Source organism: Colossoma macropomum, unplaced genomic scaffold (genome assembly GCF_904425465.1).
Source record: "Colossoma macropomum unplaced genomic scaffold, Colossoma_macropomum, whole genome shotgun sequence".
Taxonomy (NCBI): domain Eukaryota; kingdom Metazoa; phylum Chordata; class Actinopteri; order Characiformes; family Serrasalmidae; genus Colossoma; species Colossoma macropomum.
In genome coordinates, this window is record NW_023494797.1 from 20257816 (window position 1) to 20272954 (window position 15139).

Below are 15139 nucleotides of genomic sequence, written 5' to 3' on the forward strand. Positions count from 1 at the left end.
ATTTTACTGCAGAATTTCGGTTTTGCTGAGTTACCATATGAGAAAAAAACGTAAAATATAGAATGTGCCATAAATTCTTCACCGGCCACAATTTATGTGTAATGTTCTTCCCCCGGTACGTTCAGTTCAACAAATAAACAGAAACAGCAGAGGTGTGTTCTCTACGGCGTTCTGCTGGTGAGATCCCATATAAATAAAAAATAATGTGTGCCCACCCCTTATTAACGCATGGGAACGAGATCCTAATGCATAGCAAAGACTTAGTATGGCATGGGAAACAAGATAATTAAGTCATGGCCATGACTTTGTAAGGTGTGAGAACGAGACCATGCTTTACTAAGTTGTGGCCACGCATTAGGATCTCATTCCCACACCTTACTAAATTGTGGCCATGCAAGAGGATCTTGCTCCCATGATTTACTAAGTTGAGGCCACACATTAGGATCTCGTTCCCACGCCTTACTAAGTCTTGGCCACGAATTTGGATCTCGTTCCCACACCTTACTAAGTTGTGGCAACGTTCTGCTGGTGAGATCCTGTATAAATAAAAATAATGCGTGGCCACCCCTTATTAACGCATGGGAACGAGATCCTAATGCATAGCAAAGACTTAGTAAGGCATGGGAACAAGATAATTAAGTCATGGCCACAACTTTGTAAGGTGTGGGAATGAGACCATGCTTTACTAAGTTGTGGCCACGCATTAGGATCTCGTTCCCACACCTTACTAAATTGTGGCCATGCAAGAGGATCTTGCTCCCATGATTTACTAAGTTGAGGCCACACATTAGGATCTCGTTCCCACGCCTTACTAAGTCTTGGCCACATATTAGGATCTTGTTCCTATGCCATACTAAGTCTTGGCCACGAATTAGGATCTCGTTCCCACACCTTACTAAACTGTGGCCATGCAAGAGGATCTTACTCCCATGATTTACTAAGTCTTGGCCACGAATTTGGATCTCGTTCCCATGCCTTACTAAGTTGTGGCTACGCATTAGGATCTTGTTCCCACACCTTACTAAGTCTTGGCCACGAATTTGGATCTTGTTCCCATGCCTTACTAAGTCTTGGCCACGAATTTGGATCTCGTTCCCACGCCTTACTAAGTTGTGGCTACGCATTAGGATCTTGTTCCCACACCTTACTAAGTCTAAGCCACGTATTAGGATTTTGTTCCCACGCCTTACTAAGTCTTGGCCATGAATTTGGATCTCGTTCCCACGCCTTACTAAGTTGTGGCTACGCATTAGGATCTCGTTCCCATGCCTTACTAAGTTGTGGCTACGCATTAGGATCTCGTTCCCATGCCTTACTAAGTTGTGGCTACGCATTAGGATCTCATTCCCACGCCTTACTAAGTCTAAGCCACGCATTAGGATCTTGTTCCCACGCCTTACTAAGTCTAAGCCACGCATTAGGATCTCGTTCCCACACCTTACTAAGTCTAAGCCACGCATTAGGATCTTGTTCCCACACCTTACTAAGTCTAAGCCACGCATTAGGATCTCATTCCCACATCTTACTAAGTCGTGGCCACTCATTGTTTTGATTCATACAGAATGTCACCAGCAGGGCTTCGTAGTTCTCTGTGGAGAAAGTTTTCACTTATTTTCACTTTAAGAATCAACAAAACGAGTCACCTGACCAAGTGTGGCCAAACAAAAGCCTGTAACTCAGCACTAAAAGGTGTTTGTACTGATGTTTGAATAACTGCTCATCCATTCTGAATCGTACGAACACTAGAAGTATATTAGATTCATCAGTGAGACTGAATTCTGCAGAAACCTGCAGATATAAAGGAGTGAATGTACTACAAAGCCGTAAAACCAGAAGCACTTACTTTCATACCCGAGAGCAGAGAGATACATCGGCATAATTAAAAATGCTTCTCCTCTAAAGTTACCGCCGTGCATTTCTCATTACAATGATCTGGACAAACAGTGAAATGTTCCTCTCAGTGATCTCACAGCTAACCTGGCTAATAAGCCAAACCACTTTGCTATGGCAACAAGCAACACAAGCCAAACTGTGTGGGAGTCAAGTTGAAGCTGTAGGGGCTGAGATCCAGTTAATGAAGGGTCTGTGTAGAACTCAGTGCAGCGGCTGGGGAGGATTATTTTTAAAGCTAAGTTTTGAAGTGGTCCTATTGAACCTTTGCTGAACTCTCCTCTCCATGCAAGTTTAATTTTTTTGTTTATTAGTTTTGTTGTTTTGTGATTAAACAAGCCAATGTATTATTTTTATTATTTTACAATCTAATTTGGATATAAATAATTTGGTAACACTTTCTATGAATGTCACCTTTGTAAGCATCTATAAACACATTTGTAACATGTTATAATGCATTCATATGGCATTATTAACATAATTATGAACATTTATAAAAATGAATTACACTTTATAGCCATGTTTATTATACATTATGAATTGTTAATATAATGCATTATAAGTAGTGTCGATAACATGTTATACTGTCAGTGCCAAAGAAGTCAGTCCCAGCTTGGAGAGCGTAAAGTGAAGACAAATACCAAGCTAACGGTGGTGAACATTACCTTTCCCACATTGGGTAAAACACTGATGGCAGCTCTAGTTTAAACTCTGACATTTGAAGCCTGTAATGTGCTTTACTGTGAATGTTTTAGTGTTTCAGTAAATCCTTCAGTAAATACTTCAACTTGAAGCCTCACTCTTAACACTGGAGGAGGCTTTAGTACAGTACGCTTCACTTTACTTAGAGCGGACAAATACGACTTATGAGCTCTTATAATTTGTTATGATCAGTACTTATAATGCATTATGTTAACAATTCATAATGCATAATAAGCATGGCTATAACGTGTAATGCATTTTTATAAATATTTATAGCCATGTTTATAATTCCTTATTAATGCATTATAACATGTTATGAATGTGTTTATAGATGCTTACAAAGGAGACATTCATAGAAAGTGTTACCAATAATTTTATTACAAATTACAAATAATATATATTGTCACTGCTGTCGGAACAAAACCAGTTTTTGACATGATCTGAAAATGCCTGTTGCTCTTTACATTGAGTGTAAATTTCATGATGAATGGACCAAAAGAAACGACCCAAAATGACTTGGAAAAAATTCTGGTTCCATTGATTTACATTACAGGCACAGTATGTTTTTTCTATCTCCTGTAAAGTTACCATTTTGGAGATATCAGGTTTTGTTCAGACAGCAGTGACATATCATATTATATTACATTATATTATAATATATTATATTGTATTATATTACATTACATCTCATCTATGATATCGATCAATAACAGTAATCATCAGACCCGCTCTAGTGACTGGATCACCTGTCAGGTACTGAGAGTTCTTACTGAACTGGGAAAATTTGCTTTTAGCTCCAGAACACCAGTGAGCTGGACTTCACTACAGGAGTCTCTAAAACTCTTTTTTTAAATGATTTGGCTGAGTTTAACTTTTTCTCCTTTTTATTTTACTTTATTTTTTATTTTATCTCACTATTTTACTGCAACCATTTTATTTGACGTTAATTCTTTAACTGTTATCCCGACCTGCCGGAGTCTCTGCTGCACTCTGCTAACACTGCATACTGTAATCATCTCTCTTAACAGAACTGATTGTCTGTGTGTTTCTTTTTCTTTGCCGAGTTGAACAGCTGACCATCCTGCGCGATCGGGTGCTCACTGCTCACCAGCCTTCTGGACCGGTTTGCCCACCATGGAGCTTCTCGCTCTACAACGCTGTGCAAACCTCACCTGCATGAACTGATGCTTCACCTGTTTTTCTTCTTTTCTGTATTTTAATATTTTACACTAATTTTAAAATCTTACTCTCTGTTCATTTTGCTCTTGTGTTATTGTTTGCTATCCGGTGCTGACCAGAAGAGGATGGGTTCCCCTTCTGAGTCTTGGTTCCTCTCAGTGTTTCTTCCTCTTGCTCTTAGGGAGTTTTTCCTTGCCACTGTCGCCATTGGCAACACTCATGGGGGCTCAGACCTGGATTTTTCTGTAAAGCTGCTTTGTGACAACACCTGCTGTAAAAAGCGCTACATAAATAAACTTTGACTTGACTCGACTCGACTTGACTGTTCTATTTAAGTAAATAATTTTATTTCTATTATTTCAGTTTTTTAGCGTGCTGATTGCTGATTATCTTCGTTATTATTATTTTTTATTTCACTGCTGTTTGATGCCTGTTTCCTATCTGAGCTCTTATTTCTTTATAAATCTTGTTGTCTCACTGATTTTCAGTTGTTTTAGTTGATAAATGTCATTTGAACAGTGTTTAACTCACTGGACTACGTTGTAAATCAGTACTTCAAGTACTTCTGAGTCAAAATAAGCTTTGACTGATTGATACTATATTATTTAAAACTTTGGTATCACTTTACCGTAGGGTGCTTTGTCATAAGCTTGTCATGACAATTGACATAACCCTACATAAATGTTTATAAATGCTTGTATCTGTCATAAAGGCTACTTTAGCTAACTTTGATCAAAACTGGCAAATACTGCCTATTGGAATAAGCATTTATAAACATTTCTGTAGGGTTATGTCAGTAGCCTTATGAATCGTACCCTACAGTAAAGTGATTCCAAAACTTTTTCACATATGAAAGCCACTTGTATGTGGTTGTTAGGAGTCAAATTTTCTCTAGATTGCTTCATAAATAATTTTTAGTGCTCCTCAGAAATATTTCCCCAAAAAATATATACTTAAAGGCTGTTTTGACTAGAAATGAAATAAATGAAAGGTGTCCTCTGACTCTCTATATAGCAAAACACATATATTTAAGCACCCTGAGGTGCATTACCTACATATGAAAGCCACCATTTAAATAAAGTTAATATTAATTACTATTATTACTATTTCGTAATCCTGTCCATGTGTCTTCTTATATAAGATAATAACAGGGTCTAATAAGAGAGGAAAACAATTTAGACGACAGGCATTACATCCTCCGCTATCTGAAAGCGCTGATTATCTACAGAGTGCTTTTAAGAAACAGAGACCACTGAAAGCAAAAGTGCACCTGAAATGGCATCTTCCTGCTCTGATGTGTCTGTGTTTCCTCTATGTCAGCACAACACTATCAGCACAGCTGTGCTCCAGCAATAAAGCGCTCCGGGCTCCGAAGGGCAGCGCAACACGAAAAACTCCATAACGGCTGCCGTCTGTATCAGAGCACTTAGAGGCCTACATTAAGATTATAGCCTTGAACTGCAGAAGCCTTTTCCTCTCTGAACTACACAATCTGCAATATTCATTTAGGAAAAAATGTGCCGTCTCTAATGCTCCCGACGGACGGCTCCGCTTTTAAACTCCGCCGCACGACTCGCATGGAAATTTGTCCAAACAGACGGGAGGTAGATTTGAAAGCGTAAGGTCTTGATCTCCTTTTTTTTTTATTTCTGTAAGGCTACGAAGGCTTAAACAACTCCACAAGCACATCAGTCTGCACGGTTCAACTCTCCATTGTATATGCGGAGTGACCCCGTTTTCAGAAAAAAGCTAATTTTGCAACTAATGTATTAAACTAGGCCTCTAGAATACAATCTATATGCAGATTTATTCCTCCTGGAGATGCAGCCTAATGAATCATGTATACTTTACTGGTGGGGTGTTGGGCGACAGGACTACATTTGGATGCTATAGAACACAATAAATCTGAGAAATAGTGCAAAGAAATAAGAAAAAACAGCTCTAGCCAGGGGAAAAGGAAACAGAGAACACACCAAAATACATTATAATACGTACATTATAATATGTGTCTACACTGAGTTGCCAGTTTATTAGAAACACCTACCTTGCACCTACTCTCACTGGCCATTTTATCAGAAACACCCACCGTACAGGTGCACTTCGTAGGTCTACAGTTACAGACTGCAGTCCATCTGTTGCTGCACAATTTATTAGCCCGTCAATAGAAAAGGACCACCGAAGTACCAGCGGCTCCGACGTCATTCAGAGCGATTTGACATGAAATGCTGACTCTTCTTTACAGTGGTGGTGATAGGAACCTGGGGTCGCCATGACGACAACACAAATATGGACATTTTATTTGCTATCCAAAACCACCAGTGAACCTACACGAGTCTTCTGAGCTTTATATGTAATTTTAATGATGGTAAAATAGTAGAAAAGCAGAAAAGAACGTAGAAATAGCATCATTCTCATAAGTAAAACTGGCTGTATGAATAAATGTAACATCATTATGCATTATAGTGAACTTGTTATGCTGCCAGTCACATTTACCTTTTCTATAATTAAAACATTTAAATGTTATTCTGTAATAATATTTGATCCTAACTGAAGTTGTCATGGTGACTGAACAATATGTGATAACTTTCTGTGAGGGAGCTTTTAGAGGTGGACGTCTGGTTCCTATCACCACCACTGTGAACAATTAAGTTTCTCTAAAACGGAGCGTTTCACACCAAACCACTCTGAACAGCATTCTTAACCACTTAGCTATGCTGATATTTTGGAAAATTGGTGGAATTCCCATTAATGGCCTAAAATAAACTACGCTTCAACAGTCTCTAACTGGACACCTGCCAGGTCCAGCTACAGGATGGGCATTTCCGATAACGTGGCCAGCGAGTGCACTGATGTCAAATGCACAGCATAAAGCTGACAGGGGCAAAACCTGCACAGGTGATGAGCTACATTAGCTGTTTAGTCAAAATTAGGGATTTTAAAGCAAGCTAGCAGTGAAGCATGCTATCAGTCTGAAGCACTCTGCTTCGGAATAACAGGAAAAGGAGTCTACAATGAGGAATGACAGACGCACACATGATCAGTGAACATTAAAATGTCTTTAGTATCTTTAAAATAGAGTTTCTAAACTCTAGAGCTCGATTCTGTTTGAAATGGTCGGCCTCCTGACCTTTTGGTCCCACTTACCTGTTTGCCATGCACTAATACGCTAGTAATACTTGGAGCGAGGCTGTCCACTAGCTTAGTTAAGAGACTGGCAGCAAGACGCACAACGGACCTGGTGAACAGAAACACATAATCCCACACGGGTTAACACTCACACCTGGACTTCACACATTACATGAATTTGTCCAGGCTAAAAGGGTTTTTATGGATGGTGTGTGCATGAGTGCTGGAATTAGAACATCCTGAAGGACAGATACTCCATGTATTTTCAACCGAATCTCTGTCTGTGGCATCTGTAGCACACGGTCGATTACCATGGACAACAATTCCGATGCTTTTCCCGGGACTTAACAGAAGAACAGAAAACCCATCAGCCTCAGTGAAGGCAACAGAACCGCCGTTCTAGTCGTATCTGAACTCTGCAAATACTGTAGTAATATTTTTATTTCACAGAAGGGTTAAGATATTTAAACTCCCAGTAAATGATCCAATCAGCATTGTTTTCTTGTTTTCTCTGTGGTCTGTAGGTAGATACAGCCAATCAAGGGATAGGACTTCAGGAGCTGGACTGAAGGCCTTACATGCGAGATTACCAACAGCAAAAATAGGTAAATTAGGCTTTGATTTACTATATATGTATATACAGACAAAAGTATTGGGACACACCTGCTACTTATTGAATTCAGGTGTTTCAGCCACACCCATTGCTAAAATTAAGCACACTGTCTTACAGTCTCGACAGACAAACACTGGGTCGTACTGAAGAGCTCAGTGACTTTAAACACGGCTCTGTCATAGGGTGGAATTTCTGCCCTGCTAGATCTGCCCGTCAACTGTAAGTACTATTATTGTGAAATGGAGGCACCCAAAGCAACAACAGCTCAGCCACGAAGCCGTAGACCACCAAACTTACAGAGTGGACCACCGAGTGCTGAAGCGCACAGCGCCCATCCTCTGTTGAATCACCAAAGAGCTCCAAACTGCCTTTGGAAGCAACATCAGCAAAAGAACTGCACATTAGGAGCTTCACGAAATGGGTTTCCATTCCGAGCAGCTGCACACAAGCCTAAGATCAAAATGCGTAATGCCAAGCGTCGGACGGAGTGGTGTAAAGTGCCGCCACTGGACTCTGGAATTGTCGCTTCCAACTTTGTGGGAACAGTTTGGGGAAGAACCTTTCCTGTTCCAGCATGACTGAGCCCCAGTGCACAAAGCAGCTCCATAAAGGCCTGACTGGGTGAGTTTGGTGGCGTTTACTGGCCCTCACAGAGCCCTGACCTCAACCCCATCAAACGCCTTTGGGATGATCTAGAACGGAGATTGTGAGCCAGACCCTCTCGTCCAACATCAGTGTCTGATCTCACAAATGCTCTTCTGGATGAATGGGCAGAAATTCCCACAGACACTCTCCAACATCTTGTAGAAGCTTCCCAGAAGAGTGGAAGCTGTTGTGACCAACTCCATATTACTGCCTATGGATTTAGACTGGGATTCATAAAAGCTCCTGTGGGAGTAAAGTGTCCCAATACTTTTGTCCATAGCATAAAAAAATGTCAAATTACTTGTTTTGTTGATTAATGCGGAATAGTCATAAATTGTAGCCTGTGTAAAAGTTATGGCCCATTTTATAGTTTATGTTGATTTTTTTCCAATATGTTCAACTTAGCAAATTTACAGAAATAGCGCACTAGAATTGGAAGGAAATTGTGTGTTTTTGTGTCTCCGTGGAGGATGTTTTTAACTTATTTTCACTTAGAAAATCAACAAAACATGGAATTTGCATCGGTGGGTTTTCTGTTTTGTTTTTTTTTGTAAACACAGGGAAAAGTTCCAGCGTTATTGTCGGTGGTGATCAGCTGTAACCTTCAGATCCAGCAGACGGACATAATGTTATAAAATGCTGTTGTATTCCTTTAATAGCCGACTCCACAGCCTCAGCTTTAACTTCCAATATCCTCCAACTGGCTTGGTGCAAGAATTAGCAACGTAACTCCCAAAAGACCTTGCTGCACTTTTTTTAAGCCTCCACAAATGCTTGTACTGGAGTTTCTCCACCAGCTGTCCAACAGAAGCTGTAAGCCTGCTGCATCTGCCGCATGAACCCAGCCACACGCGCATTCGAATAAATATCTAAATGAAGGTTTATTCCGTACGCAGGACGCCACCCCCACTACGGAATTAGAGTCATTAGTATTCCCAGGTTCGCTCCTCGGGGAACGAGAGTTTATCAGGAACGGCTCAGCGCCTCTGAATGACAAACGTGCAGTGGGAATTCAAATCCTGCCTCAGCACAGTTCCCTGACTTCTCAACTTCCTCCAATGTGATGATGGGCTCGGCTGAAGTATTTTAATGTTCACTAATATATGAATCCTTAGTTGAGGCACTCTATTAGGTTCTGACAGATGGGAAGACCATAGAAATATCATGGGTGTGTTATAAGGCAGCACACGGGGTGAGCTTGCACAGCTAAACACGTGAATGTCAGCACACGTCACCAAACCAAACAGGGTGGAGTCAAGAAGGGAGAGGAAACTAACACAGGAGAAGCACACTCAGCTATTAAACTACAGAACTAAGCGACACCGTACAGCTACACAACACTGACTGATGAAATGTAATGGAACAATTTGTAAACTACGCCACTTCCTTAAAAGGAATAGGTCAAACTGACCCCCATGTAGACCAGCCACGGCACGTTTAGTGTCTGAAGTTTGCTTCTTTAGTTTTAAAGTGGAGCCACGATGCTAATGTAGCTGACAGGCTTTGAATACCTTTTTTATATCCTGGTGAGTCATGAATTTCAGTCAGATGTTAGGAATGAAAAACAGCGGCAGCAGAACTTTATACAAGGTCAACTACAAGTCAATGTTTGTTACAAATAAAACAAATGAAAGGTCGTTTACAGGCCTCAAACGCCGTGTTTTAGCTAGAACAGTTAAAAAATGTTCATGTGCACATTATTGGAAACCCCATAGATGTGCTAGCTAGCATTATATAATAGTCACGGTTTGGCGTTTTTCCGTTTTTTCCCCCGTTTAAACCTGGAAATAAAACAAACATAAGTTGGCAAATAAAATGAAGAAGAAATATTCTAAATTCTGTTTCTAGGTCACTATTAGAATTGAAGGAAATTCTGAAACTCACGTAAACTTTCAAAGATTCTACTTTTCACTCAAATTGTAATTTTGATAATGTCATTTGTAATGAAAAACACTGTATTACATTAGAAAAGAATGCAAAACAGAAGCGTTTTCCCCAGTGGACCCCACTGTATATCAGAGATGGTCACAGTCTTTAGTAGAGAATTTTAGTTGAGTCCTGTTTTACACCGATCAGGGATAACATTATGACCACCTCCTTGTTTCTATGCTCATTGTCCATTTTATCAGCTCCACTTACTATATAGGTGCACTTTGTAGTTCTACAGTTACAGACTGTAGTCCATCTGTTTCTCTGATACTTTGTTAGCCCCCTTTTACCCTGTTCTTCAGTGGTCAGGACCCCCATGGACCCTCACAGAGCAGGTACTGTTTGGGTGGTGGATCATTCTCAGCACTGCCGTAACACTGATGTGGTGGTGGTGTGTTAGTGTGTGTGGTGCTGGTGCAAGTGGATCAGACACAGCAGTGCTGCTGGAGTTTTTAAACACCTCAGTGTCACTGCTGGACTGAGAATTGTCCACCAACCAAAAATATCCAGCCAACAGTGTCCTGTGGGCAGCGTCCTGTGACCACTGATCAAGGACTAGAGGATGACCAACACAAACAGCGCAGCAGCAGATGAGCTATCGTCTCTGACTTTACATCTACAAGGTGGACTGACAAGGTAGGAGTGTCTAATAGAGTGGACAGTGAGTGGACACCAGCGCAACACACACTAACACACCACCACCACGTCAGTGTTACTGCAGTGCTGAGAATGATCCATCACCTAAATAGTACCTGTTCTGTGAGGGTCCATGGGGGATCCTGGGGGTCATTTTCAATAGTGTATATATTTAATATTGAATATTAATTGTAAATTCAAAAATTCATATTCATATGATGGGTTCCCCTAATTCTTGGTTCCTCTCAAGATTTCTTCCTTTTGCTCTTAGAGAGCTTTTCCCGCCACTGTTGCCCCGGTGACGCTCACTGGGGCTCAGATCTGGATTTCCTGTAAAGCTGCTTTGCAACATCTGTTCTAAAAAGCACTATATAAATAAATCTTGACTGGAATGGAATACAGTTAATTTTTTGGGAATTGTGATTATTGTTCCATGTTTTCCGTTACTACTCAACTCTGGTGATGCGGTTTAACGGACGCTATTTGTGATACATAACTTCGCTGTTGGGACAAAACCTTCTATCTCCATTTTTATTGTTTTAATTTTTTGACATCATTACAAAACTCAAGCTGCCCTTCGCTTTGTGTCAACATTTCATGACGAATGGACTTACAGAAAAGGTCCAAAATGACTTGGAATAAACAATTTCTCCATTAAACTTCCATTAAAAGTTAAAAATGTTTTTCCGTTCTCCTGTAAAGTTACATTTTGGAGATGCGATAAGCTCCCATGCCTTGTTGGCTGCATTAGCCTCGTAAGCTCCAGTTAGAGGTCTGCACGGGACTGCTATTTCAGTCCTGCTCCCGCCCGCTCCCACAACACTTCATCCCGCTTCTGCAGAAAATCGGAATCTTTTGTCCCGCTCCCGCCCGCAACCAAAAGGCTTAGTCCTGCTCCCTGCTGACAGTTCCGTCAGGGCAAACTGACACCCGATATCTGACACAGTCTATTCATAAATGCATTATTCTCTGCTGAAATAACACGGCAGGCGTGGTCATCAGGCTCACTGTGAGGAACTTCACCAAACGCCATTTATTCCCAGTAAACACAGAGCAGGACTTAAACCACAGTGTTACATGTGAGCGCATGTTTTTTTCCTCTCTCGCATGCTTTCTTATAGGTGGATCGAAGTGTCACTCTTTACTGTCTCCTTTTAACCAATCAGAGATCGCGATCGGACTAAAAGGGGGACTTCTTGCAGCAGCCTCTCTGCTGTTTATGCTGCTCTGTTTATTAGTAAACGCCGATTTGTTCGATTACCTTGATCTATTAGCTCTTAACTACACTGTTCTGATGGCTCTGGTCTTCACTCTGTTGACACTGTCACTGTTAACTGTTTGTTTACTGGGCGACATTAATGTCTGTTAGTTCTTAATGTTTTGAGCTGGTTTCCGCTGGAAGAACTTGTATGTTATTCATGTGATCGGCTGCTTCGCAACTTATTAGAATGAGTTCATTCATTTTAATTGTTTTACTGTTAGCATTTTATACGGTTTGTATAAAACAGTATAAAAAGTATAAAATCGCCCTGTTGTCGGAACAAAACCTCGTATCTCCAAATTGGTAACTTTACAAGAAAAGGAAAAAACCTACTTTACTTTTAATGTAAGTCAATGGAACCAGACTTTTTTCCAAGTCATTCTGGGTCGTTTCTTTTGGTCCAATCATCATGAAATTTACATACAATGTAAAGAGCAACAGGTATGACAAAATGGAGATACATGGTTTTCTTCCTACAGCATTGATATGTGATTTAGTGATAGTCCTACTTTAGGCTACTAAATGTATGGATATATTTGTAGATTTGTATATGTGATTTAGTGATAGTCCTACTTTAGGCTATTCACTTATGATTTCTCTTCATGCGTGCTTCATCCCGCTCCCGCCTGCAGTGGGCTGGTTTCCCACCCGCTCCCACGCACAACAGTGAAATTTAAGATATTGTGGCGATTCCCGCGGGAATTCACAGGAGTGCAGACCTCTACCTCCAGGGGCAAACTAACTAAAAACTAAGTAAAGAAGTAAACTTCATACACCAGACACGTCTTGGCTGATCATCCACATTTGAGACCAGGAGAAAAACGTGGAAATTAGATTTTTACTGAACTATTCCTTTAATACGCCGTCAACTACAACAAGACCACCAGAGCCACTGACTCACACAGAGGATGAGTGAAGCGTGCGCTCCAGTTAATGAACGGTCAGGTTTCACTCAGCCTACAGGTATGGATACCACACATGCAAAGGCAGCGAAGACCAACAGCCTATTACCTGTTTGCCATGGACCAACAGAGTGGTTATATGAGGAGCTATAGAACCCGCAAACTTCTGCGTAGCGGCCGCTGCGTAACGGACCGCCAGCCTACACCAGGTTTGCATGTTCGAAAATAAGATTCGTTTTGGCAGAAACAAGTGACATTTGAATAGACAGACAGAAAGAAGAAGTGAAGAAACAAGTGAAACAAATTTAACAAATGTGGCAAAGCTGTTTACGCTTATAACCCAGCGTTTCTGTACATGACAGTAAAAATGTTAGGTAACACTACTGTACGGTGCCTTTCATAAGGCTACATGACACCTACATTAGCTTGTCATGACAGCTGACATAACCCTACATAAATGTTTGTACATGCTTATTCCAAAAGGCAGCATCCGTCATAAAGGCTACTTTAGCTAACTTTGATCAAATGTGCCAATTATAACCTTTATAGCAAATGACGCCTATTGGAATAAGCGTTTGCAAACATTTCTGTAGGGTTATGTCAGTTGTCATAACAAGCTTATGTAGGTGTCATGTAGCCTTATGAACAGCACCCTACAGCAGAGTGTTACCAAACGTTATTAATAACAAACGGAAATATCGAATTTTTCTCCGATTCATTTAAATGGGGGGAACAATTTTACAGTCCAGTATAGTTGTATGCAAAAGTTTGCGCAGTGACCACCTGCGGTCAAACTGCAATAATGTGTTGATTTTCGAAGTGAAAATAAGTGATTGTTTGCATAGAACACACTCACATTTTAATGCACAATTAAAAATATTGGAAATTTTTTTTTATTATCTTATACTGAGCAAATTAACGGAAACTGCAGATATCATATTTATGTTGGCTCCTTGCAGGGAATGTGCTGACATTCTCTTTTAGAAAATCAACAAAACATGCGACTAAGCAATTTGCATGTTCAAATTTTGGCACACAAGTGTGAGAATTTTGACAAATTTTCACAATTTAAAAATGAATCCTGACCTGTTGAAATCCTAATTATTCCATGTTTGAATTAATTTCATACTAATAAAAACATGTAAGAATGGAAGATTTTACTTTTACATGTAGTAAAATTTTTTACATGAAAATCAATTAAAACGTATTAATGCAATACAATCAAACCTATTAGTGCAATATAATCAACACATCATGTGCGATATGTGTACAATATCTCTACAGCGTAAAGATTTTTTTTACTTTTCTATTTATGTTTATATTGTTAATTCATCACAATTCCCATGTGCAATATAATCAATACTCCATGTGCAATTCGGGTAAAATATCCTTACAGTGTAAATATGTTTTGCTTTTTATTTATAATTGTTTTTATTGTTAATTTTTGTGAATAAAGTTCATGTGAAGGATAGAGTTTATATTTATTAACTATTTTTTATATTTAGTATTTTATATATTGTCTATATAGAAACAAGTAACAAACTGCAACCTTGTTAATTAACTAACAAAGTTCATTTCTTTGTTAATTCTCTTTTTGAGTGTCCTGCTCTCCCTTTGCTGCTGCAGCACTGTGAATTTCCCCACTGTGGGACTAATAAAGGATTATTTTATCTAATTAGAATTTCAACATGTCAAAATGTATTTTTACTGTAAAAATACAAGCAGAACTGGTACTATTGAAAAGTTTTCCTTCCATTAAAATAAACTTGGAAAATTCATGAATTCTTACTAGTGGGAAAAGCAATCTTACCCGCTAAAACAGAAAAAAAGTGGAATTTTGACAAAGAATTGTGGGTTAAAAGCTAAAACAGCTTTCCGTACACAAACTCCAATATCTCTATTCGGAACTCCAATCCTGTGGATCTCATCTACTGCATGTTTTTTTATTTTCCCGCTCCACCACACCGGACTCAGGAAGAGCCTGAATGGACCTGTTAGCCCAATTTTCCAAAATGACTGGACATCTCAATCAAAAAGATAAATTTTTATAATTTTAGAACTTATTTTAGGTCTAATAAGGCAAGGTAGACCAAGCAGACCTATACTGCTTTAATTATAGTGCTGTAATTATTTGTATGTCACTAAGGAAATGGTTAATAATTCAAATAGTAGCGATTATTAATGCACATATTTCTAACAGACCACTGGATAAACGATTAAGCTGCTATTTATACAGAACTGTTATCATAAAGTGCT

At 39.6% G+C, this 15139-nt stretch overlaps 1 protein-coding gene across 3 annotated transcripts in view; it reads right to left on the reverse strand.

Annotated features, from left to right (window-relative positions):
• Positions 1-15139, reverse strand: part of phkb (phosphorylase kinase, beta) — a 177651-nt gene that overhangs the window by 10626 nt on the left and 151886 nt on the right. For 2 of the 3 annotated variants that reach the window (XM_036584481.1, XM_036584479.1), the window contains one exon: positions 6916-7006. In XM_036584481.1, the coding sequence (XP_036440374.1) occupies positions 6916-7006 (91 nt within the window). Of the gene's footprint in view, positions 1-6915; positions 7007-12992; positions 13084-15139 lie in introns of all 3 variants that reach the window. The other variant, XM_036584480.1, reaches the window with a different exon arrangement.